The sequence below is a fragment of the Molothrus ater genome, chromosome 10 (genome assembly GCF_012460135.2).
Source record: "Molothrus ater isolate BHLD 08-10-18 breed brown headed cowbird chromosome 10, BPBGC_Mater_1.1, whole genome shotgun sequence".
Lineage (NCBI taxonomy): Eukaryota > Metazoa > Chordata > Aves > Passeriformes > Icteridae > Molothrus > Molothrus ater.
Genome location: NC_050487.2, coordinates 24,592,206 through 24,618,898, shown reverse-complemented (window position 1 = coordinate 24,618,898; position 26,693 = coordinate 24,592,206). Strand labels below are relative to the sequence as shown.

General features: G+C 44.9%; 1 protein-coding gene across 1 annotated transcript in view; it reads left to right on the top strand.

Annotated features, from left to right (window-relative positions):
* The window catches only part of LEKR1 (leucine, glutamate and lysine rich 1), a 35,104-nt gene that overhangs the window by 4,863 nt on the left and 3,548 nt on the right, over positions 1 to 26,693 (top strand). Inside the window, 11 exon segments of the mRNA XM_036389183.2 lie at positions 4,104 to 4,318; positions 8,175 to 8,294; positions 8,695 to 8,870; positions 9,580 to 9,765; positions 18,379 to 18,460; positions 19,954 to 20,031; positions 20,262 to 20,343; positions 20,345 to 20,466; positions 21,524 to 21,605; positions 24,697 to 24,849; positions 25,804 to 26,103. Of these exon segments, the coding sequence (XP_036245076.1) occupies positions 4,104 to 4,318; positions 8,175 to 8,294; positions 8,695 to 8,870; positions 9,580 to 9,765; positions 18,379 to 18,460; positions 19,954 to 20,031; positions 20,262 to 20,343; positions 20,345 to 20,466; positions 21,524 to 21,605; positions 24,697 to 24,849; positions 25,804 to 26,103 (1,596 nt within the window).

Sequence of the window (26,693 nt, the reverse complement as noted above, 5' to 3'; positions counted from 1 at the left end):
CTCCTCACGTCCCAGTTACAGCCAGGAGGGGCTTCCTGACAATCCCACCTACGGCTGCAGAGTTACTCAGGCAAAGCTCTGGTTAACAATGGGCTAAATCACCCTTTGTGTGCTGTGTTTTGTCATGAGATGCTTGGCGGCAGCCCTGGGGCGGGGTTCTCAGCTGGAACGTGCCCTGCCACATCCCAGGCAAGGTGGGGAGCTCAGGGGAGGGGTGCTGGCCCTGTGCTGGTGTTGCCGGCTCCGTGAGTGTGACAGGGTTAGGGTTCATTATTCGGTTTCCTCCAGGCTGCAATGGGTTCAGCTCCCTGAGCTCCCAGTGCTGTTTCCTGTAGTGACACGGGGATTTTCCCAGGGCATGTTTTGGGTGAAGCAACCTCCTGGTTTTACTCCCAGCCTGTTTCTCCACTGTTCACGTGTTCAAAGTGAGCACAGGGATTTTTATTTTGCAACTGTGATTTTTATGGGCAGGGAGCAAATAATGATGTGAGCAGAGTGGCTCAGCAGTACCATCTGTAGTGCTTTGGGGTAGATGCTGATTGAAAACTTGGCTCATAACACACTTTGTTTCTTTTAAAAGAAGTGAAGTTTCTACTGAGACCTTTTAAAAATATTTCTTTGACTAAGGCAAATATAAATTTCAATCTGGTACCTCCTCATTTTGAATATACATCAAAAAGACTCCCCTTTCTTCCTCAAAAATCAATGGTGTGGTTTGAGTCATCATTTCTTTTTGTGCAGTAGGGATTGACTGGTGTGTCAGAACAAGGACAGACAGGATGAGAAACATGAAAATAATGTGGGAGAGGAGTGAAACAAAAAAGAAAGTAAAATTTGGTAATAAAGTAGAATAAATCAACATACAGAAATAATTCAAGACCACCCAGATGCAGCATAAGGATTATTTATTTTTTCTTGACTTTCATGTTTCCAGCTACAAGTTTAATTTGGACAAATACGGAGTTTTTTGGTTTTGACCAGTCCTTGCTGACTCAATCTCAGTCCTGACAGATCCACCAGGGGAGCAAGGGCTGTGGACCAAGGAGCACAGAGGGGTGTTGTGAGGAATTTCTCCATGGAAAGGGAGAAATTCCAGCCTGGCCCAGCTGTGGTGGGGTCCCCAGGCCTGCAGGGGTTTCTCAGCCCTGTGGACGGGGCACCCGGGGGCGTGGGTGCTGTGGGATGGTGGCATTCCATGGCCAGGCTGAGCAGTTTGGGGCTTCTGTGATGAGTGGTCCCTGTGCTGCGTGCTGTGACGCCAAAGCCCTGCCAAATGAGAGAGGAGCTCGCTCCTCTAAACAGGAATCCAGCTCTCCATCCGGGGATGTTTGTGGGTGGAATGTGAAATTCCAGAGAGGAGGGGTGGTGGTGCACGAGCTGACACACCCTGGAGTTATTTGGTCAAGTTCAAGTGGTACAAATTCCTGTCTCATCGTTCAAAAGGCTAAAAATGGTCCAGACCACCAATTTCTTTTCTTTTTTTCCTTACAGCTTATGCTCTACAGATGAAACTGAGTCAGACAGATGTAATTTGAGTGATTATCCCTCTTGGCTCAGTCCCCCCTTGCCTTGGTAGCTAAAGAAATCTTTGTAACCAGGGGATAATATTTCCTTCCAAAACCAACTGCAGAGTGGAAACTGCTCCCCCAGATGCTTTACAGCATCTGTGCATCACTCACAACTGTAGCTCAAAGTCTTATGGATAAATATCTTCCCAGATCAAGCCCTTTGTCCTCAACAAAGCTGTTTTTTTAATTCCTAATTGATTTTTTCTGTTCACTGCTTGTCCTCAGTGCTCACTCAGGACATGTAAGTCCCCTTTCTACTCAGAGCTCTGATAGTTTCCTTTTCTATTCCTTCCAAACTGATTTTCCCCTGATTTTTTCCTGCTTTGAAGTTAAGATGACAACGGTGTTTTTATCAAATGGAAACAGTGAAATATGGAATCTGAAACCATGAATTTGTGTTTAATACACATCCTTTGTGGTTACTCAGCAGTTTCACTGTTCCAGAAAAGGTCAGAAAAGGTAATTTGTAAGCACAAGAACTGATGAGTTTGTTTCCTACAGATTTTGTTTAATGGTTGGTCAACTTTGGTGTCCAAGAGACAAGGCCTGGTGGAGCTTTTCTCCTGGAAAGACCATTTATTTATAAGGCTGCCAGAGGGCAGGGATAGATGGGATATTGGAATTCTTGGGTCAGATGGGATATTTGGAATTAGGAATTGTTCCCTGGCAGGGTGGGCAGGCCCTGGCACAGCTGGGGCTGCCCCTGGATCCCTGGCAGTGCCCAAGGCCAGGCTGGGCACTGGGGCTGGAGCAGCCTGGGACAGGGGAAGGTGTCCCTGCCATGGCAGGGGCTGGCACTGGGTGGGATTTCAGGTCCCTCTTAACCCAAACCCTTCTGTGATTCCATGAGAGAGGAACCTTGGATTTAGGATGGGAGATCAGGTCAGTGCCTTCCTTGCTCTATTCACGTTCATCTGGGTCCTGGTAATTTTCCAGGTGCACTGGACAGATGTGCAGGGTTTAAATTAACTGTGGCTGGCATCACTCAGCGTGTGCCAAATCCATTCCTGGTGCCAGGGAGCTGTTCCATGTATTAAGGTGGATATTTGGAAGCTGTTCAATCTGTACACTTATTGCAGTGCTTGCAGGGTAATTATTAATGTGCAGAGCAAGGTCCTGATTTACACAGCATTTCCTATTCTGTGATTTTTTGACTCTGTAGCAAATACTGTAAAAATCCAACCCGATCAGGAATCCTCCCAGATTTTCATTTCACCTGAGGAATGGATGGGAAGGAGAGCACTTCCAGCTGAGCCCAGACAGGGAGTATTTGTTGTTCTATGACTTCATTTATTTTGACATTCAGTAACAAAACTGTAAACTAAGAAGTTTTGGTACTTGCACAAGCCCTTTCCAGTTCAGCCTCCTGGTGATTCTATCTTGGTTTTGATGGGAGCAGCAGCGAAAGTTCTCAGCTGTTTGTGTGAGCAGCAGCAGTGGCCGTGCTGCACAGAGCACCGTGTCCTCCCTGATAAACCCCCTCCTCCTGTGCTCCCTGCACAGCTCGTTTTGTCCTTTTCCACTCATTCCAGTGCTTTGGAACTTCGGGGTACTTATCCTGAAGAACAGTTTCAGGTTTCCAAGCACAGGCTGCAGCTGCCAGGAAAAATAAACTTGCATTTTCGGCTCCTCCAGAGCAGCTGCAACCAGGGGGGGTTTAAACTGGAGCAACATTAAGAAATGGGGAAATAAAGCCTGTCTAGGGCACCCTAAAACACTGTTTATCTCAAACTATATTTAAACTCCTAAAGGTTGTTGTATGAGTCTTCAATTTAAGATTTTTGAAAGTTCTTTTCTTTCCTCTCGGTAGGGTTTCTTTCTGTTTATCCCAGTGTCTCAAAACATCATTTTTTTCTTCTGTAAAGCAAAGTTTCTTAATTGGATTTAAACTGTTTGAACAGGTGCTTGCATGTTCCCTGCTTCAAGGTTAATACCCAGCTCAGTTGGAAAAGTCTGTTTCCCAGTTTAATGCATGGCCTTTCCTTTGGATGGGTGTCACATGCTCTGTGTTTTGTAACCAGTCCTGAGTCCTTCATTCCTGGCAAAGGGGGTGCAGAATCCACAGCACCCCAGTGCCATGGACACCACATCAGCATCACTCATCAATTATTTTTGTGAAGATTGGGGACTACCTCACTTTATTCACTCTCCCTCCTCTTGCCTCCTTCACTTGGATTTGAGTTGTCGGAAACCCAGAGAAATAACATTTATCTGGTAATCCCAGATTCATTAATGAAATAGCTTTATAAAACACAGCATTTCATTTTCCATTAATACCTCCAACCTAACTCAGAAGCACTTCAGCATTTCAGTGGGAGTTCCCACATATCAAATTGATGTATCTGGGGAAGTTGCCAGGAAGGAAAAGTGCTGCTCTAGCTGGGGTTCATTTTGTTAATGAAGATCTTTGTCTTTATTTGCTAAAGCAATAACATCATCTGATCTTAGCATTAGATTATTTCTTAGCATGACTGAGGGTTTTTTTAGCTGAGCCTGTTTCTCTGAGACACTCTGAAGCATTTCCTCTCTTTGTAGATGCCCCGGGACCAGACAGTGTGCAAATACTGCGGAGTCAGCTACCTGACACTCCACGAGTTCAAGGTGATGGAAGACAAAGTGAAGGCAATGGAGAAGGAGATTAAAGTTTATAAGGGAAGCCTGGAACGGGAGCAGAGGCTTCAGGCAGAGTTGCAGGCTCTCCACCACGACCTTGAGCGCTGCCGGGCTGAGAGCGAATCCAAGACGGAAAGGTCAGAGCGCATCATCTCCTCTGGAGATCCTCTCCTGCGTGTGGCAGGGAATTGCAGCACAAAGCAGCTTCAGATACAAATAACAGTTGTATTTCTGTTCTCAGATGGCCCATGTACACTGTAATACTTGATTTAAATCATCTTTCACAGCGTCCTGGGGAAGCAGGTTCAGAATTCCTGAGCAGTTTGGGAGCAGTCAATATGTGGAAGGTGAAGGAAAGGCCAGAAGCACTCAGAGGGATTTCCCCTGCACACACTCCCAAAAGGAAAAGATGAATATCTCATCTTATCATCTTGTAATAAATCTCTAATATTCCAAATGAAATTCCACAGGACTGGGAGTGCCACAGGTCTGAGATTTGGGCTGGCTGTCTCACAGTAAAGAATTCCCAGTGATTTTCCCTGGCAATCTCAGGATTCCCTCTCTGCAGGGCTGGTACAGAATCCTAAAGCAGTGAGGAACAGTTTGGCAAATGCCAGGGGCATTTTGCTTCACAAACAGGGGGTTTCAAATCCTTACAGATATGGGAAGGCCCCATTTCAATGGGGAGTTTTGTACCATGAAACTCCAGTAATTAATGATGGATCTCAGAGCCACGTTTGGATTTTCAGGGCACAATTAGGACCTTCAAGTGTGTTCTTTCAGCTCATAATTACAGGGTCTGTATCCCTTGCCATGCACACATTTTGGAATCTATTGTTATAGTCCATTAATCAATTACAGTAGGACTATAAAGAATTGACGTTTATAGTCAATTAATAAAAGGTACTTTGTAAAAATGCAGTTTGCTCGAGTTTGCTGCTGATGGATTGAAGCTACCAGAAACTCCTGGGTAATTTTTGGCTCATCTGACTGAAACAGACAGAAGTTTTTTTTTGTAAGGATGAGGTTCTAATTTTAATTATCAGCTCAGTTTGATTTTTGGGATCCCTAGGAGGGTTGTTCCTTGTGTGACTGCCTCACACCAAGGAATGTAGAGCTGAAGGTGCTCTTGAGATTGGACTGAAATGCTTTGGAAACTTGCTTTTTTTGGGAGAATCACTCAAATACTGTTAAAAAATCAATTAATGGATTTAGTTAGGCTTTTGCTTGCTAATATTAGTAATAAAAGATTCATTTTAGAGCACAAGTTCCCACGAAAGTGAACAAAATGCATTTATCTTGTAAGTTACTCATGATGTTTCTTGCAATATCTTTTAAATTTAAATTTAACATCTTCCACCCCTCCTTCCCGATATTTAATATTTTCTGTGGTTTAATATCTATTTTTAAAGCTTGTTTGCTCCTTGTCCCTTTAACGACCCTGGGTGGCAGCTCTGGTGGCAGTGTGTGAGCAAATGCACTGACAGCACATTCTTCTTGTTGAGGCTCATTTGCCAGAGCTAAACTTTAAATTTTCATTGAGCTGACTTTCTGTAGTAAAGCTGGAACAGTTAATAAAATTTTTATCTCTGCACTTTTCTCCCCTAAGGCTCTGCTTGATTTAAAAGCTGCTGAAATCAAGTGGGATACTTGCAGTAGGTTTCCATTCCAGCCATAAATCAACCATGGTGCCTTGTTAAGAAACTTGGCTGAATATTCCTTATCTTCTCCTTGCTGTCCTGGGCCTCTCTGACTACCTTGTGCTGTGGTATAAACTATTCAACATCCTGGGTCTGGCCAGGCTGACAAAGCACTGCTCCCAGAAGCCAAACATGCCTTTTTCTTACTTTTATCTCTGCTAGACCAAGGGATTGAATCTCTTATCAGTTGCAGGCTGTTTCAGGTTTCTGTTCCCTCTAGGTTCAGCTATCCCTGTTGGTACCTGTGGTTAACCTTGAAAGCCACCTGGGAGTTTGCCTGTCCTTAGTTACCTTTCCTTTGGGATCCTGGCAGGAGGAGGGGAGCAAACTGCACTGATCCTACTGCTCAACCTTATTCTGTGTTAGAATCACCTCAGTCTCGGTAATTAATTGAATGATTATTAATTTAATTAGCGACATTCAGCCTCATCCAGTGCAGGAAATGTAAAATAGATGTAAATGCTAAAGATGTCCTCAAGTGCCACATCCACGTTCCAGGGGTGGTGACTTCACCACTTTCTGAACTGAAAATGAGCAGCTCCTGGCTGTGAAATGAAAGTGAGCAGCTCCTGGCTCTGGGCAGCTCCCCCAGTTTGATGGCAGTGAAAATGCTGGGGTGGGGCCTTTTCTGGACAGAGTGTTCCAGGCTGCTGAGTGCCTCTGTCCTGGCTGGCAGTGCCAGTGCTGCTCCGTCCCACCGGGCCAGGGGAGCTGCTCCTCCTGCTCTGGCACCCTCAGGGTGTTTGCAGCTCCCTCTGGGCTCTCCGTGCTGCTCTGTCCCTGCCAGCACCGGGGTGAGCGTGTCCTGACACCTCCCTCTGCCCCAGAGGAGCACCAGGGGATGCCAGCACAGGCTGGGAATGCTCTCTGACATCAGCCTGTGCCTAGCATTCTCCAAATGCCAGCTTCTGACCGTCCACTGCACTCTCCCTTTGTGCTAAAATCCCCCAAAATAACGGGTTTATAATGGTCTTGCCTTTTCCACGGGTTCTTTAGTGTGTGACTGAGCAGAAAACATCCCTTTAATGTCAGCTCTGGAATGGAAAGAGGAAGAAAATGTGTCTCTCCTTATTTTCCAGTTTCTTTTTAATCCAAAAGATCTTCAAATACTCCCCATTCCAGAATGAGAATGGAAAATGAGCATCTGGCTCTCCCTGGCTCCCAGAGTTTGGATTTGTTATTGGTCACTGATAAATCCCTGATTTTTTCCTCAGCTGCAAACTGATTTCAATTCCTGTAGCTGTTTAGGGGATGGACATTTTCTTGTGAGTGACAACAGTTCTGCTCCCAGTCACAATCCAACAGATTTTCTCTCCTCTCCTGCTCTCCACCTCCTGGAAATTTGCAGGTAGCAATGGGTAAAATTTTCTAAAAAGGTAATGCCAGGAATGTCTTCAATTTTTGGGGTTTTTTTGGGTTTTTTTTCTTTTTGGTTTTTTTTTGTTCCAGGGTTCACAACTGAGCCCCAAAAACTTGCTTTCTAACCCCCAGATGTTCAGTTCAGATTTTGTCAGAGCTCTGCAGATCCAGGTTTCTTAACCAGAACTGATGTTGTTTTAAAGGTGCATTTTGGTGCTGATCTGTGCGATAACAGTAACTAATGCACTGTCATAGTTCGGTTTAATTTTTATATATTTTCAGCATAAATCATCCTCGTTCTCTTCTGCTGTTTCAAATTGAAGTCAAGGCTGATGTAGTGCTTCTGCCAGCCTTTGGTTTTGTAAAATTCTTGTCTATTCAAACATTACTTATTTACTTGTGGCAATGAGTCACCAGGAGACAAATAGATCATTTTCTCTGTGTGAGCAGTAGGTGTTGAAAGCTTAAACAGGGGCTGGTTTTTAACAGATGCTTGTCACTGGAGTGGTATTTTTGGGGCTGGAAGGCTGCTTTAGGATGGTTATCTCCAGAAAACAGCTGGGGCTGATGTGCTGTGTGGGATTGTTCCTCACATGTACCACAGGAAGGGAACTGGATTCAGCTCTTTTATTCCTGTGCAGTTCCATTCATTTCCTGACAATTATGGGAGCAAGTGCTGAATTGTTGAAAGAGCAATGTTTAAACTGTGTTTATTGACACTGGGATAGCTGTGCCTGAAAAACAAACTGGTGCTGCAAAGAAAGTTCCCAAGGTAAATGTTAGAGGTGAGGAACACCTCGAGGGGATGGTTCTGGAGGTGTTTGCTGTGCCTGAGGCCAGCACAGAGCTGGCTCCTGCCCTGAGAAAGCTGAAACCAAAGTTGGAGGTTGATTATTGCTGCAAACAATTCTGATGATTTTCTTTATGTCTCTAGGATAAAAACCCTGACAGTGGAACTGAAAACCAAGCAGGAGGAGATGAAAACTGTGAAAGCTGATTTGCAGTATTTCCAAGAGGAGAAGGAAGCTGCCTACAAGCAGTCACAGGTGCTCAGGTGAGAACCCAAAAAGAAATGCTGATGTTGGAAGTGCTCTATTTCTTACATATATATTATTTATAAAGACTCACCATAAACCTGGGCATACAGTCATTTAAACATGATTACTCTGATTTCTCAATTAAAAATGATTGTACGGTTTCCTGTACCAGATTTTGAAATGATGAAACAAACCCAGTTTTCTTCATGTATGTATAAAAGCTCTAAACATTTAGATGGAGAAACTTATAATACATATATTCAACACACAGCACATTTCATACACTGAATTATTGTAACCCAATGCAGCATAAATTACCAGATTATGGCAGCGTAGTTGTCAAGCTTAGTCCAATTCCCAAGTTTTATTTCCAGAATAATTTATAAATATACATCTGGTATCTTTTCTTTCTTGCAGAACTACCTTGGAACACCATTGCTCCACCCTGAGCAAGGCTGTCTCACTGTTCCCTTTCATTAGAAGTGAATTAGACAGTATTAAAGAGGTCATCTCCAGCAACATGGAGAACTTTGCTGCCATGAAGGAGGAAATTTTTCGGCAAATAAAAGCCATGAGCAAAGAAGCTCTGACAGGTAAAGCATCCTGCAACCATTTTGGGCAAGAGAAAAAAGGATCCTCCAGGGTGCTGGTCCAGCATCCCTGTGGGAGCTGCTGGAGTGTCCTGCAGGGCTGTCCCCCAAACTGGACAGGCTGCCCCCCTTCCCTTCCAGCTGGCTGGGAGGGCAAATGAAGAAAAAGGGGAAAATAATGAAGGTGGAGAATGCAGTCCTGCTGTTAATTGCCCATCTTAAGTAGAACATCAGGCTCTGAGGGTAAAATTCAAAGAATTGGTCTCATTTTGAGTGCAGGACCAGCAAGGACCTCTGGAGCAAACCCACACCCAAGAGCAGCAGCTCTCCCTGCTCCCATTCCTGGGTGAGAACGAGCTCTGCCAAGTGCAGCCCCCCTTATCTGAGGGGTCCTGGTGCCTGCAAGGGGCACAGAGCAGCCTCTGGGCTGGCCAGAATTCCCTTGGCCCCTTCCTGCTCCCACAAGGGCCAGGGGAGCTGGAGTGGAGCCTTTCTTACACAGGCTCTGTATCCCTCATCCAACATTTCCCCCTTCAGACTAGTGCCACACCAGGAATATCACACCCATCCTCAAATCCAGCTTTCCACATCAAAACTGTTTAGCCCTACTTATTTTTGCTGGCCTGTGAATGCCATTTAAAAGCTTTGATGTTCTTATTCATGACTAACATAAAATAGCAGCAGTCTGCATGGGTTTGTTTTGCCTCCTCAGAAATACCCAAATTGAACCAAAGATTGGCAAAATCCCAGCGGGAGAACGAGTGCCTGCAGGAGAAGGTCAAGCACCTCACTGAGGTGGCTGACACAGTTGAGCTGAAAACTCAGCAGCTCCAAACTTCCCTTCAGCAGGGCAACGAGCTCCAGAGTCGGTGCCGGGAGCTGCAGAAGGAAACTCTGGGTAAGAGAAGTTCTTATCTTTTCTAGCAAAAATCCCGGGTGGGGGGGGGGGAAGTGTTTTTAAAAGCACCAGAGTTGTTGTGGTTGTTACTGTGAAAAGGCTCAACAGGCCTGAATAAAAGGTGGGTGTCTGCAGTCAGAAGGAGGGAATGTCATTCCAAGGAATCTGGACCCTGCTGGCAGCACCAGGCAGCTGGCTGAGAGGGCAAGGCAAGAAAAAGAGGGAAACAGTGAAGGTGGTGGAATACGATCCTGCTGTTAATTGTCCATCTTAAGCAGAACATCAGGCTCTGAGGGTAAAATTCAGAGAATTGGTCTCATTTTGAGTGCAGGACCAGCAAGGACCTTCTGGCTCTCAGAGCAGGACTGAAAAGCAGGACAGGTCAGGCCAGGCCCTTTCCTCTGAGTCATTAACAGCAGACTCCAATGATCTGCCCTTGATTGTGTCCCAGGAAGCAGAAAATGCTCTTGGGAAGGATGAGAGCAGTGACAGCACTTAGAATGCCACCCTGGGAGCTGTGTGCAGACAAAAACTCACTGCAAAAGGATTATTTATGTGGGTGCCTCTTGGATCTCTTCTCTCTTGCATTCACAGCTCTGGCTCAGAGGTATTTGGGATCTTGGGAGCACAAGTGAGGTTGTGCTGCTCCAGGCAGGGTTTGCAGTCCCCAGGCAGGCACAGCAGTGCCCAGCTGCCCTGTGCTCAGCCTGGGGACACCCTGAAAGCAGCAGCTCACAGTGATGGTCACTTCCCAGTGATGGTCACTTCCCAGTGATGGTCACTTCACTGCTCCTGCAGCACCTGTGGAGACAGCAGGTGTGAGATCCCATCCCTGAGTCACCATCCCTTAGCATGGACATGTCACTCATTATTAGATTGTAATAACAGAATAATATCTTATTATTGAATTATTTATTTTTATAACAATACTGCTAAAAAGCTCCAGCAACGACACCTTCTGTCTTTGTAGAAATTATAAGGAGCAGTGCACATAAATCTCACCAGATGGTCTCTCACACTCTGAAATACATCATAACATCAAACACTTGTATTGCTGTGTTTATGTGATGGGAAAACTGCCCTTAGCTGGGGTTCCCTTTCCCCTCTGTTTACTCCAGAGGTTGCTGCAAACAATGGGTTCAGGGTTTGTTCATGAGCATGGCAAACAAACACTTCCAGTTTCAGCTTTGCCCCCTTTAACTCCACCTACAATTGCCTGTTCTTATCTTGAAAGAGAGGTTTTCACAGTCTCTATTTTATTACATCTTTTAAAGGTTGTTCAATGTGTTCCATATTTTTGGGGGGCCTGCATGGCTTCTTGGGTCTTCTGAAAACCTGAATTTGCTTCCTCCCTAAATTGGCATGTTGCATCAGCCCATCACAATTAATTATCACAGAATCCTGGAATGTTTTGGGTCGGGAGGGACCTTAAAGCTCATCCCATTCCACCCTCTGCCATGGGCAGGGACACCTTCCACTATCCCAGGCTGAAAATTTGCAGTGAAATATAAAACAACTGAGATTTTATGGAGAAAACACAACTAAAACCACAGCTTATTCCATATATGGAATTCACACAGAATATTAGGACCCTGCAAAATCTTAATGATGAGTAAAAATACCATCTAAGCTGGTTGATGTTTTATGTGAGACATTTTAAGATTGATTAATAAAATGTAGCAGTCACTTGCTAATAAATGAGTTATTAAGGAGCAGTTAAACGTTTGATGTGGGTATCCAGAAGGAGTTTCAAGGCAGGAAAGCTGCTGGCTCAGGCATTTGGATTCCACCCTTCCTGAATGGATCAGTAAAACACAAATCCAGCAGGATTTCAAGGGGCCTGGCTCTAGGGAACACATTGCTGGATCAGGGTAATAAACCCAGTTAATGCACTGCTGATAAAAATGGTTCTCTTTGAAATACCAAACAGGGCTTTTTCATGAAACAATCATTAAATATGAAATGAGTTTGCCATTGTATTAAAATAAATGAGTGGGAACAAACAGCATCTTACTGGAAATCAGTTCCAGGGAGTGGATTTGTCCTGTCCGAAGTGGGGTGTGGAAATCAGCCACATCCTGAGTGTCCATGCTTTGGGGGGAGCTTGGGGTTTTGCCTTATTTTGCTTTTTTTCCCTCCCACAAACTACCCCAAAGTCCCTCTTTAAAATAATTTGACACTCCAGAAATAATAAAAACTACCATGATTTGTGATTTACGTGTTTTTAAAGGATTTTCCTTTCTGCAACCAATATTTTGAAGATTATTCTGTTGCATATTTCTCACAGAATTGTAAAGTCATGATTATTTCCCACCACAGCAGGCATTTGCAAGAGCAGGGGCCAAGCAGTTGTTTCTGGTGTTGTTTTTTGCTCTCATGCTTGGGGAGGCTTTCTGGAGATTCCCTTTGTGGGGGATTTGTGGGATCAGTTGGATTGCTGGCTTCAAGGCCCTTTTCAGCCTCACAGAGCATCACCCAGTTAAGGGAGGTGACAGGTCTTGACAAGTGCTCCACACAGGGTAAGGTCTGCTGGGTAATTGTTCAATCAATCAGACTCCCCAAATCAAAAATCACTAATGGTGATAACGTGTCTGTGTTCTTGGTGCTGGCTGCAGTAGCACGGGCTCCTAAAGGATTTCTGCTTTCATTTTATTACCAGCTAGATCCTTTACTTCATCACAAATCAAAAAATCATTCTTCTTCCCCAAAGTCCTTGTGGCTTTTCTTTAGCTCATGACAGCTCTGGCCTTGCTCTGGGTGGGTTGAAATTGCTGGTGATGCTCCCAAAATCCCAATTTTCAGTCTTTGGCTGCTCCTGCTCCACAGGCTACTCCAGCTCCCAGTCTAAACCTGGTGGTCTGCTGCCATGATGAGGCTGATGAGAGAGGATGGAAAACTGCAGCTGGAGAGGGGAATGCAAGCACTCCTCATGGAAAGGAGAGGGAATGGTAGCACTCCTCATGGAAAGGGGAGGGAATGGTAGCATTCCTCATGGAAAGGAGAGGGAATGGTAGCATTCCTCATGGAAAGGAGAGGGAATGTTACCACTCCTCATGGAAAGGAGAGGGAATGCTAGCCCTTCTCATGGAAAGAAGGGGAATGCAAGCATTCCTCATGGAAAGGACAGGGAATGCAAGCATTCCTCATGGAAAGGACAGGGAATGCTATCCCTCCTCATGGAAAAGAGAGGGAATGTTAGCCCTCCTCAAGGAAAGGAGGTGTTTTCATCTCCTGGAGCATCTTTAATGGCACTTTAAAAACCACTTTGAAGAGCTTTGAAAATGCAAGGGGGGAATAGTTTCCTGAGCTGAAGGTAGTGCAGACAGCACTGTTCATGCTCCAAGTGCTGTTGAAATGTATTTTTTTATGAATTCCAGCTGTGTGGGAAGGCTGGGGAGGGTGAGAGCTGGGGAGTGCAGGGCTGCTGGTGGAGCAGAGTGAGGCAAAGGCTCATTAGAGCTTTTCAGCAGCCTGAGTGCCACAGGAGGCACAGGAATCCATGGCAAACAATCCCAGCTCCCTGCCAGGGGCTGGGACCAGGCTGCTGCAGAGAGTGACTGAGGGAAGGGCCACACTTTGCTTCCAGAGGAAAAGCAGGAATCCAGGTTCTCCTGTGGAGCCAGGAGAGGAGAAGCTCCAGGGAGAGCTCAGAGCCCCTGGCAGGGCCTGAAGGGGCTCCAGGAGAGCTGCAGAGGGACTGGGGACAAGGATGGAGGGACAGGAGCCAGGCAATGGCTCCCAGTGCCAGAGGGCAGGGATGGGTGGGAGATTGGGAACTGGGAATTCCTGGCTGGGATGGGATTCCCAGAGCAGCTGGGGCTGCCCCTGGATCCCTGGCAGTGCCCAAGGCCAGGCTGGACCTGAGCTTGGAGCACCTGGGGCAGTGGGAGGTGTCCCTGCCATGGCACTGGGTGGGATTTCAGGTCCCTTCCAACCCAAACCATAATTCTGCATTAAAGGATGTGTCTTTATTGTATTTTGTTTTGTCTGCTTGCCCTAAACGCTGAGGATAAAAAATTATCCCCAAGGAAAATTAAGGTCAGAATCTCCATTTTTTTCCTGTTTAGTTTTTCCAGTATTTCAAAGTAATTTTAATGTGTAGGAGAAGCAGGTCTGTAGGAATTGTGACATAGCCCAGTTAGCTTGGCTTCAAACAGGCAGGAATACAGGCAGAAAATTCAGGCTTTAGACCCAGGCCTTTGATGGTGGAGTGTGAACTCTGGCCATGGAGGAGCAAATCCAATCCTTCTGAGTGCAGGCATGCTTGCACTGTGTCACTGGGGGCGTGGGAGGGGAGCAGGCTCTGCCAAAATAACATTTTTTCCCTCTTTAAGGATTTTGAAGGTCTTGGAGATTGTAATGATTGCACGGTTGCAGTTGTTGGTTTATTCTGTTGAGGCTGCCCTTGATTTGTGCCACTCAGAACTATTTAGGATCTGGTCCCTTTTTCTGCTTTTCTCTGCTGGTTTTCTGTATGAAGGTGTAAGAGCGAGGCACAGGCCCATGGAGCCCAGCCTGGCAGTGGTCAGCAGCAAATGCTGGGGGAGATAAACCCCAGCCCCTCCTCCCCTGGCACATCCTCCCAGTTCCTGGCAGCTCTGGGTGATTTGGACACTTCCTGATGGCACTGCTGAGGTCTCCTGAAAGGATCGAAATCTGGAGTCCATCCCTGGGCTCCTTCCAGACTTTTGTGAGTCACAAATTAAAAGAAGGACTTTGTTGTGTAGACAAAAAAAAATAAATTATCGTAGAGAACACAGTACATGAGCTATTAGAAATACAAAGAATTAGTTCTGTTCTGTGCAGGGCCTTGGGGTGTTACTTCACTGCTTTGGTCTCCTTAGAAACACGTGGTGAGGCAACGTTTTCCTGCCTGACACTGTAATTTTTCATGCATGTATTTCATATTTCTCACAGATTGCCTGCTATGCTCTTTAAATAAATGTACTGGGAACTATCTGTGTTAAGTGTACATCTGAATTTGCCTGGAATTGGTGTTCTGAGAAAAATATTTTTGCCCCCTTTGGCGCAGCTGATTGGCCAAATTCAGGGCCCATACAAGGGGTGGTTATTAAGTAAGTTTTAAATAATTGCTACAACTTCCTATTTCCCAAAATCCAAGGGGAATCCAGCACGAGGGGCTGGGTTCCAGTGTGCCTTGGCCAGGATCTGTGTGCTCTCAGTTCCAGTTCCTGGACCACCTTCAGCTCTGAGCTCCCAGTGGGTTCCAGGCTGGTCCCTGGTGCTGAGGGGGCCCCAGGGGAGGGTGGAGGATCCCAGGTGGGGATGGCAGATGAGCCTCAAGCTGTGGCTGCTCCTTCCCTGCAGGTGTCCCAGGCCAGGCTGGAGCAGTGGGAGCACCTGGGACTGGGAGTGTCCCTGCCATGGCAGGGCTGGCGCTGGATGGGATTGAAGGCTCCCAGCCCAAACCATCCTGGGGTTCTGGATTCCATGATCTGTTTGAGCAGTGCTCATCAACCTCCCCATGAAATCTGAACTTCAGGGAAATAATCTTCTTTTTTGTGCATATGTATGAAACATCGAGCTTGTATTTAGATTACCCTCAAATTGTCAGCAATTATATTGGTTTGGATTTTGTAGGTTTTGCAGGAAAAGCAGAAAATTACACAGCTCTACCACGTGTGCCTCTGATCCAGCCTCCCTGGGAATCTGTTAGGAATTAGCTGTGGAGCTGATGGCTTCCAGAGTGGCTGCTTACCCAATGTGCTGCTTATTATTTTTATTTTTCACTGAAAACTTTACCAGTTGTTGCTGTTTCCAGGCAGGAGCTGGGGCACCGTGCCCTCGGATGCAAACTGGGTGGTTCAATTCCTGCAAGCCAGCTGTGGGCAGGCTCTGCTGCCTGCTTTGCACACACCAGGGGCTGCAGTGATGCAATCTGCCCAAGGAAGAGGAAACAGCCCCCAGTTTGCTCTGTTTCTGTTTCTGTGGTTCCGCAGGTCCTCGTGCACGCTCGGGCCGTGCCCCCGGCCCCTGTCCCTGTCCCAGCACAGCTCACAGAGGTTACTGGAAGGTTTGTGACTGTGCTGGGAGCCATTCTGAGTCACAACAACGAGTAAAGCTCAGCAGGAATGAAACTGAGATGGGTCTGGCCTGCTGGGTCTTTGAGCCGTGGTGGTTGCTGCAGCACTGGGCCCAGTATCAGTATTGCACAGTGGGAGCTCTTTCTGTTGGCTTTGCATGTTTTGCAATTGGCTTTATTTTCATTACCAGAGAACATTTTTACATAAGAGTTTGAATACATTTTCCTCTGTTCAGCAGGTTTGCAGCACAAGTTTCCCTTTGTATTGCCATGCTCCTCATTAGTTGCCTCATTTTTACCATGGTTTTCACTGGAATCTGCCTCCATGGGTGTGGGACTTTCTGCTCACCAGCTCCCATTGACTTTGGTGGGAATTCTCTCAAGAGAAGACTTGCAGAAACTATTTGTGTAATTAAATCCATCTCTTCCCTCATGAAAAACTCCTGTCCATGCTCAGTGAGCATGAAAACTTCTGAGAACAAATGGAGTGAAAGAGGAAACAGCTTTGAGGGAGACCACCCAAAGTACAGAACCAAACCAAGCATCATCCCTCTCCTTTTCCTTTATTCCAGAACTTGTGTCCACACTCCCACACTGAGGGAGAAGAGAAAAGACCACAGTTATTAATCATTGGCAGAAATCTTTTAAAATAACAATTTTAAAAAAGGTCAGAGAGAGTTGTTTGGGAAAATCTTCTCCACAGCAGCCTGTGAGGATGGGCAGAGGGTTCTGCTCCTTCTGGTGTCCACCCACACCGACGTGGGCTTCGTGTGTTTGCACAGGGTCACGTTCCTGCTGGCAGGGCTGTGCTCACATCTGCTGGGCAGCTGCAGCCACAGCTTCTCCCTTTCTGCAGGAATTCCCACAGGCTCTGCCAGGAAATGGAAGCTGGGTTCCTTAGCTTTGGGAAGGGCAGGACAGGGCACGGCTGAGGAATGCCCAGTGAGGGCACCAGAGGGACTGGTGTGTCCAGAGGGAGCTGGGCCACCACTGCTGGCTCAGGGAGGAAGGAAAGTGCCACCATTGTCACAGCCTGGAGCTCTGCTCACCTCGGTCCAGCTTCCACCCGTGGCAGGGACAGCACCTGAGGGCTGTGCCACAGGTGCATTACACAAAAATTACTGATCTGTTTGTTGTTTGATTTGTTTTGGCACCCACAGCAGGTGGTGGAGAAGCTGCTTCTACAATTAACTTCCATGATTTTCCCAAGGGTTTAGAAAAGTCCAAGAAATTTTACTTTTCTCTTCAAAAAGCTCTTTATAAATGCTGATAGTTTGATAGATCCAACAGGTCCTGTGTGTTTTACCCTGTATAATTCTCTCCCTGATTTTTTTTTATTTTTGTTGCAGTCTTATGAACAATTTTCCTTTTCCCTTTACTGAAAAGAGGAGACTCTTCCACTTGTAGGATTTATCAAGATAAGGTGTGGCTGGCAGGAAATCCCACACTGGGATCATCCATCATCATTGCAGGAAATGACTGACAGACACATGTGGGAAAAGTTACAGAAATTCAGGGAATTGGGGTGAAATGATAAATTTAAGAACAGGAGTGACAGATTTGGCTTCTGGGAAGGTACATCAGGGAGCTTTGAAGGACTGTCTTGGGAGCTGCTCCCTTCAGAGACAGGGTCACTTCACTTTGCTGTTGCTTTCTGAAGAATAATCTTGTTTTTCCTTTCACTTCCACACCTGTTGCAATGATTTGTCATTGGATTTTTTTTTCCAGGTATCTTTTGGTACTGTCCTTTTGCTAGAACCTTTGATTTCAAATCATTCCTAGGTTTCCTGGAAAGGCAGCCCTGGTTCACGAGGATGTTTAGAGATGCCCAAGTTGCTGTGGCTGCCCCATCCCTGAGGTGCTCCAGGCCAGGCTGATTGGGGCTGGGAGCAGCCTGGGACAGTGGAGGGGAGCTGGGGCTGGAGGAGCTTTGGGGTCCCTCCCAAGCCAAGGCATTCCATGATTCTGTGAGATGTCCATGGAGACAAAAATCTGATTAAGCCATGTGCTGCTGCTTCAGTTTAAAGGGCTTCACATCTGCAAGTTATGGCTGTTCTCAGGGTCTGAAAGCCTAGAAAAAGGAGGATATAAGGGACACGAAGCCAGGTGAGATAATTTAACTAAAAAAACAGGGATTGTACTGGGAAAAAGGCAGTGGCTGATGGGAGCTGAGGTGATGTGTTCTGAAGGATAACATGTAGAGGATAAGACAAGTACAACACCATTTAATTCTGCCAGGGTTTCAGATGAAGGGAATTCCAGGTGAGTTTTGGGGCCACCTTCCTGCATCTGTTTGCTCTCAGCTTTATGTACAAACAATCTGATTTAAAGCAAACAACCTGATTTAAAGCATTTCATGTTTCAGTGCAGTTGAAGTTGGGGTTTTCTGGTGGGATAAAAAGCCCCAAACACACAAACAAACCCCAGCAAAAAGCTGTAAATTCACTCTGCTCGTGTGCCCTGCTCTGCCTGAGATGGGAGTGAGGAGCTGCAGGTCCCACCTGGAAACAAACCACTAAAGTGATTAATTTAACATTAACAGAGACACAACCTCGTGTTTTTGCTTTCAGATTTAACAAATCAGGTGGAGACAGCTGGCCTGCAGCTGCAGAAGGTGACAGCAGAGATGGACCACTACAAGAAGCTGTTGCTGTAAGATTCCCATTCCTTGATTGCTTCCCACTGCACATAAAACACATCAACCACTTTTTTCTTCCAGCAAGTCAGAAGACTTTTTCTTCCTGCTTGTCAGAATGCTCTGAGAAGGTTTGGACCAACAGAGGAACTGTTTTATCTTCATCTGATTATTTCTAAGCACCTGCCTGAGCCATGGGAGCAGGGCTGCCTTCCTGCAGCAGGGATTGCTGGAGCTGCAGAGGAGGGAGAAGGAGCCTGATGCAGTGCTTCACCTAACACACAGGTGTAGGAGGCATTTTGGAAAATCCATGGAAGTTCAGGATAAAAATGTGTATATACACGTTTTTATGTAGGAAGGAAGGAAGGAATCTATGGTGATAGAGCACTGCCAGAGGGCAGGGCTGGGGGGGATATTGGGAATTAGGAATTGTTCCTTGGGAGGGTGGGCAGGCCTGGCACAGGTTTTCCAGGGAATTTGTGGCTGTTCCTGGATCCCTGGCAGTGCCCAGGTCAGGCTGGATGGGCTTGGAACCACCTGGTCTGTGGAAAGTGTGGGTGGAACAAGATGGGCTTGGGGGTCCCTTCCAACCCAAACCTTGCAGGATTTTCTCCCATTGCCAGAGCACTCCCCAGCACTCAGAGCACTCCCACAGCAGGAGCCTGACACCCCAACAGCACAGAACATTACAAATCCCACAGCTGAGGGCTGAAAACCTCCGTGGGCACTGGAGCAGCTGGGGGACATCACCTCCAGGAGCATCCAGGATGCTGGAAAGGGCCAGGTTGTGTTTGTGAGGCTCAGGGGTCAGAGCTGGCACTGCCAGGCTCCTGAGCACTCACCTGCACTCTGTGCTCCTGACTCCCTGGAACCTGAGCACAGGATTTGTGCTGCTCTGCACCTCCTGTTCCAGCTCCTGCACTCAGGGGTCTGACCACGACCGAGTTGCAAATATTTGGGATGCTTAGCAACAAAGTGCTTCAGTGATAATGTAAGGATTGAGTGGGAAACAAAGATGTCATGAACACAGTTAAATAAACACGGAGGGCTTTCCAAGTGTAAATTAACATTTCAGCGTAATATGGGCACAGTTTAATAAAACAACATATTCTATATCTGTTTAAATGTAAATATGAACCTTAACCATGGTTATTAATTGCTGCAATGGTGACATAATGACATGAAACCTGCAAAGTTTCCAGCCCTTTTACCTACAAAATTGGGATTTGTTCCATTTTATTCATTTATTACTCAAAATTGTCACCAGTGTTGCAAGATCTCCCTTCTTGTTTGCAACATTTGTGATCCAGGTCAGGCTGAGATGACACTGGAAGTGTAACTTCCAATGGTCAATAACCATTGCTGGAGCTGACAGAACTTTGTGTTCGTGGCCTTTTACCTGAAATGGAAAATGCAAGGAGGAGAATACACCCAGAAGTGATCTCGAGGCTGCTGCAGGAGGAAAGGCTCATTCCTTTGGAAAATATCCTCTTTCCCAATGTTTTTTTAGGGTGAAGTCAACAGAACTTGATGTCTGTCAAAACGAACTGAAAAAGATCAAATATGAGAATGGAATTGCTGAGTCCAGGTAAATGCTGAAATGATATTTCATATTTTTGAGCAATGATAGCAAACATTTTATTATATGAATGCAGTTTTTATGCAATAAATAAAAAAAATCTGTCAAGTCAGTAGATTTAACTTCATAAAGAACACATGGAGTTTTGACCAATATTTTATTTTCCAGGCATTATTATTTCTGTCTATAAATAAGAATATAATAACTACAATGCTGTTATTTCTTTATTTCATCTGTAGACTTACGAAAGAGCTGAAGGAAAAGGAGGAATCCCTTCTCCTTTGCCAACAAGCCTGCAAACATTTACAGGAGGAGGTGGCCTGAGAAAGAAAGGAGAGAAGAAGATCTGAAAAGAAGAACTGGGAGATCAGAGAGTGAGCTGGAAACCCTGAAAGCTCTGCTGAGCCAAACAGAGCAGGAGGTGCTGATGCTGAAACAGGAAAGGTAAAGGGAGCTGAGCTGGACTCAGGTGCTCCTGGAAATTCTGGAGATTTTGGAGGTCACTGGATTGGGATTTTAAATTATTATGGGAGAAACAAAACTTGGATGAAGAGAAGAAAAAGTACTGTTAAAAATAAGAGTAGAGAAGTTCTGCTTGGACTGCAGAGCTTCAGCTTGAATTTAATCTGAGCTCCAAAGCCCCATTTTTGCAGCTGTTCAGCTGCTCTTTGTGCTCAAGGTGCAGGGAATATTCAAACTCTTGAAATGCAGAACAGTTGGTGCCTCCTGGCACTTCTAAATGCTGAAATCAAGCCTGTGGCTGTCAGAGTAAAACTGGAGATGGAGATTCTGCTGCAGGTAATTAAATAAATATGGATTCAGGTTGCTGAGTCCAAAGCAGAGGCACTCAGGGAAAACAGCCCTCAGAAGCCCAGTGCTTTATTTTGCACATCTCAAAGCAATCCCAGGGACAATGGAGCTCTGTTCACAGCTGAGACCCTTCAAGCCAGGCTGAACTGGTGGGAAGCTGCTCTCACACCTCCCCAAGCACCAGATCCTATTCCAATATTCCAGTATCCCCTGGCTGAGGGAATATTGAGGCATTTTGAGGTGGACAAGTTGTTAACAACATCAATGAAAGGAATTTACCCTCTCCAGGAGTCTCGCCCTACAAGCCCCAGTAACAAACAGTTCCTTGAACGACAGAAAGCACTCAGTAGTTTTCATTCCAAACCCATTACAGTTTTTAAATTAATGATCCTAATATTCCAAGCTCATGAAATACAAGTTCTGGGTGGAATATTTAAAGTTTCTCTGTGTTCTTTGAGATTTGTCTTGAAAATATCAGAGAAGTATTAAAATGCCATTTGAAGTGGAAGATCAAGCACTGTATTTTCTTTGAAACATTAAATGAAAACATTGAATTCAGGAGTCAAGTGAGTGCATGGTGGGGATTCCAAGTGGTGATTCCTGGGCAAGGACGAGCAGGACTTCATTGCAAGGCAAGGGGATTGCAGCAGTGTGGCCAGAGCCCAGGTTTACATGGATTTTGTGTTTTTAGGGAGCTGCTGAAGAGCAGGACGGAGCAGCTGCAGGAGACCCTGAGGCAGAAGGTGCAGAGTGAGGACTCCTGGAGGGACAAGGTGACTCTGGGGGCTCTGCTCTGGGGGGTTCAGTTCCACACAGGGCACTGGAAAAGGAAACCAGGGAATGATCTCCTCCAGTGCCACGGGTGGTGCAGCCATGGAATCACACACAGCCTGCTTTGGAAGTGACTCAGCCAAAAATTCTGTCAGGAACACACAAATGGTGTTTGCCTTTGGCCTCTGGGGCCTCAAACCCCTGAATTCCCAGGGAAGGGTTTGTATGGGGAGCCTCCTGTTTCCAAAAGCACATTTAACGTTGGCTCAAGTTCATGGAATCCCAGGATCTCAGCCTGGTTTGGGTTGGAGGGACCCTAAAGCCCCTCCAGTGCCACCCCTGCCATGGCAGGGACACCTCCCACTGTGCCAGTGCTGCCAGCCCTGCCCAGCCTGGCCCTGGGCACTGCCAGGGATGCAGGGGCAGCCACAGCTTGTCCCTAATGCCCTTTGTCCAAGGAGTTCTCCTGCCAGCCTCTTCCAGTGGGATTTGGGAAGCTGCTTCCCATGAACAGCTGTCACCATGTCAACCATCTGTGTTTTCATCTGCAGCTTTCTCCATGAGCACCAAAAAACCCTGAACTGAATAAGAAATAAAAATATATTCATCTATTAATAAGAACAAGAAATAAAAATATATTTATGTATTAAAAAGAGTAAAAATATTTATTAAAAAGAATAAGAAACTAAAACAAGTGCATATATCAGTGAAGGAATATTTAAAAGCAGAGTTGAGCAATAACTGTGACTTGTCTGATTTTAGCCTCACATAATTGGTGACTGAAATTACTGTATTTTTTGTTTCAGTGTCTGAAAGCTTTATTTAGTCCCAGGAAAACTTGGGGACTGGTAGCAATTAGGATCAGTTACATTTCTTTGGAAACCCCTTCCCTTCCCTGTCACAGGATATAATTTGGGAAGGGGATCAGGCTGGCTCCATAATCAGAGGTTTTCAACCTGACATGAGGACAAAATAAAGATTGGTGTGGGGGAGAGGGAGCAATTTCAGCTTTGGTGTCAGAGCCATTAAAATGCAGCCACAGCAAGGCCCCAGAATTCAGCTCAGCAGCCAAAAAAATCAACAAAGTGACAAAGTGACAACGTTGCCTTTGGATGGTGCCACTGCAGAGCAGCAGAGGGTCAAGTTTTCTGTTTAAAATACACATAAACCTGAAATGGTTTGAGTGGAACAAAAAGAAGTCACTTTCAGGAAGTAATTTAAGAAATAACTCCATTGGAACGCAGCAGATTCATGGAATCCCAGGATTACTGAGTTTCCTCTGAGTGCCAGCAGAGCCCTGAGTGCCACTCCAGTCATGCCTGGGCACCTCCAGGTGTGCTCCTGTCCTGCCTGAGCCACCCTTGCCATGGAGAAATCCCTCCTGGAAGGATGGCTGCACACTTCTATCTTCCTGTTTAAATATTAATTAACCAGGGGCATGTAAGTGGCTGTAAATAAATGAGTGGCCAATGTGCTCTCTTGGAACATCAACCTCCACTTTATTTCTGTCCTGGATCTCAGCTTTATTCATTTCAAATATTAAATGGGAAATGTTTTGTATGAATGAGCTCAGGTTTTTATATTGCCTTTAATTGTTTAGTCTGTGGAGTCAAGGAGCCTCCAACAAGTGATCAGGATCTGCAATAATAGGTAGAGTTAATAAATCTGGGAATTTATGTTCAGAATCCCAACTCCTATCTAAGAACATAGAAATATTAATATTAATAATAATAAATAATATAATCATATATACATATAATATAATTATAATCAATAATATATTTCATATAATCATTAAAATAATATATCATTATTGAATAATTATTATATATAATAATATTAGTATCACATAATATTAATTACTAATATTATAGAATTATAGACTATTTAATATTAATTACATAATAATTATATTTGGAATAATGATAATTATACTAATATAATTATTGTTACTATATTAATATAATTTAACTATATATAATATAATTCTAGTATAATGACAATAAATTATTATTATTGATATTATTATTATTATTATTATTATTATTATTATTATTATTATTATTATTATTATTATTATTATTATTATTATTATTATTAATTTTGATATTGTTGTAATTATTATAATAGTCTACTTTGGGCATCCTAGAAATACAGCAATTTTTAAGCTATAACTTAGTGGGGGATTTTGCACCTCTTCCACGCCCTGAATTGGGTAAATTTTGCTTTAAAAAATAATGAAAATATTTCCAGTTTCTCTTTTCCCCCTAAAGACATTGGGGAGATTTATTATACTTCTGCTCATAATAATGTGTGGAATTAGATAATTGTAATTAAGCTCATTGTGGGCTTTTGTGCTTTTAATCGTTGAAATAATTAGGTTTGTGTTGTGCATTTAATGTGCCTGTTGTGCTCTCAGCCTGCTGCAATTAAATCCATCAGAATCAGCTGCTCAAAGGGAATAGGAACAGCCTGGGAAAGGAAAAGTGTTCTCCTAAATGCAGCCTTCAGGGTTTCCTCCAGAATCCAGATTTTTCTATTGGGGAAATGATGGCTGAATTTATAATGTAAATTATTGGAGATGCTGTAAGGGCTGGGAAATTTCACCCAGTATTCCAACTGGAGAAATTTCACCCAGTATTCCAACTGGAGAAGGGTCTGGGATGAGCTCCTTGTGACCTTGCAGGGCCTGAAGGGGCTCCAGGAGAGCTGCAGAGGGACTGGGGACAAGGATGGAGGGACAGGAGCCAGGGAATGGCTGCCAGTGCCAGAGGGCAGGGATGGGTGGGACATTGAGAACTGGGAATTCCTGGCTGGGATGGGATTCCCAGAGCAGCTGGGGCTGCCCCTGGATCCCTGGCAGTGCCCAAGGCCAGGCTGGACACTGGGGCTGGAGCACCTGGGACAGTGGAGGGTGTCCCTGCCATGGCTGGGGTGGCACTGGGTGGGATTTAAGGTCCCTTCCAACCCAAACCATCCCATTATCCCATTATCCCATCATCCCATCATCCCATCATCCCATCATCCCATCATCCCATCATCCCATCATCCCATCCCAGTGTGACAATGGCACTGACCCCTCTTGTCCCCCAGCTGGAGATGGACCTGGCCAAAGGGGAGGCTCGGCACAAAGAAGCAATTCTGAAAGTCAGGGAAGAGGCCAGAGTGGAGCTGGAGCTGGAGAGACAAAAACAGCAGGAGCTGATCACAAAGTACCAGAGAGAACACGAGGAGCTCCAGCAGAAGGTGTGCAATGCTCCAGAGAAAACTTGTGGCAGAAGATCACAGAAAACTGTAAAAAATGGGAATGTGAAGGGATAAAACCTCCTCTGTGTGTCATCCTCTCTCTGGATGATACAGTGCTTTTTCACCGTCTTTGTATATTTATTTTTTTTTAATGGAACAAGCTGAAAATAACTATTCCAGTTCAAGTTAATTGGTGTGGAAGATCTTTCTCATCTCGTATTTTCACCACCAAAACTCCATCTATGTCCCCAGAGTTGCTAATTATATATTTAATCTGACATCATCACTTCTTAAAAGCTTGGGGCTCTTTCAGGCTATGATGAGGTGCCACCATCCCACCCATATTTTTCCCCTTCCCAAGGGAACCCAGCAGCTCCAGGGCCAGTAAAACCTGCTGGGCTGGACTGGTGCTGGCACCACAGGGGGCTGGGAGCTCCAGATCCCCCTCAAGTTTGATGCAGAAATTGAGAAATTGTACCTGGAACCTGAGTTTCCAAAAGGTTTGATACAATTCCTGAGAGAACCTGGGAAATCTGGAAAGACGAAAGGAATGTGATGAGGTTTTATTGTTATTTAAAATCTGGGTCGTGGTGATTTAGAGCTGAAAATGAGTTTGGCTTTGTTCACCTGGCAAATGTTTAACCATGGTTTTTAAACCCTGAGGAAACACCGACTTGCAATAAATTTAACTTGAAGTTAAATTTCCCCTTTTATACCTCAGTGTCTCTATTTGATCTTGAACACACAAATTAATCTCTGTGTTCTCAGTGAGTGGTGATTAATTTACAGCTCTCTGGTGTCCTCGGAGGGAATTATGTAAATTCAGAGCTTTTTTTTCTCTCTGAGGACCTGCAAGTTTGAATTTGTTGGTTTTTTCCTCAAGTCACCATTTGTCTGCTATTACTTCTCCATATTTAGAGGTACTGAGATTAATTCCTGTCTGATCTCATCCAGATCCCAGGTTTAATATCCAGTGCCACCAAAAGCTTGAGGATGGAGATGGAAATTCTGGAGAAGAAGCTCCAAGATGCCCAAATGAAAGTGGCAGAGAAGGATGGAGACAAGGAAAAAGAAATCCAGAGCCTTAAAAGGCTCATCAGTGAGCTCGAGTTCCAGCTGACCATGGAAAAGAGCAACAATGAATCATTCCTGGATAAACTGAGGAAAGAAATTAAGCACAAGTCAGATGAACTGGAAAAATTAACCCAGGAGAAGACACAGCTGATTCACAGTTTGAGTCAAGTTCAGGAGGAGGTAGGAACAGGACCCAGGAAATGCCTGGTTATTTTTACTTGGAGACATGTGATTTCTAAAATCATTCAAAGGTCTGTGACCAGAAAATCCATTGAAATGCAAAGACTTCTCAGACAAATCCATCATCATTTCCTAAATACGGTACATCACAAAAGATGTGAACTTGTAATTCAGCAAATGCTTAAATTAGTGCTTCATAGAAAAATATATTACTAAAAATTATTTTTCAGATCCTGCAAGACCTTTCTTAGTTGGTAGCCTCACATCCCACTGCCCAAACATGAGTAAGCAATGAAGAATTCCCAGTTTTTAGAGTAGAAGACACGGGTATTTCTCATTCCTTGAACTGGTGCCCCAGCTCCCACCAGTGCAGCCACGTTCCCTAACTCAGGAATGCATCAAAATGAATTAAATGCAAAGCGAAATTCAACTGGTTGATATTCTGACCACAAACATTTGCTGAATGCTTGGAATATAGTGGGAAGGGAGGAGAGAGCTGCTCCATGGGAAATGTGGAGTCAGGAACTGCAGATAAGATTAGGCTGGAATGTCCAAAGCAATTCAGTGGCAGGAAAAAGAATTGGTCAACA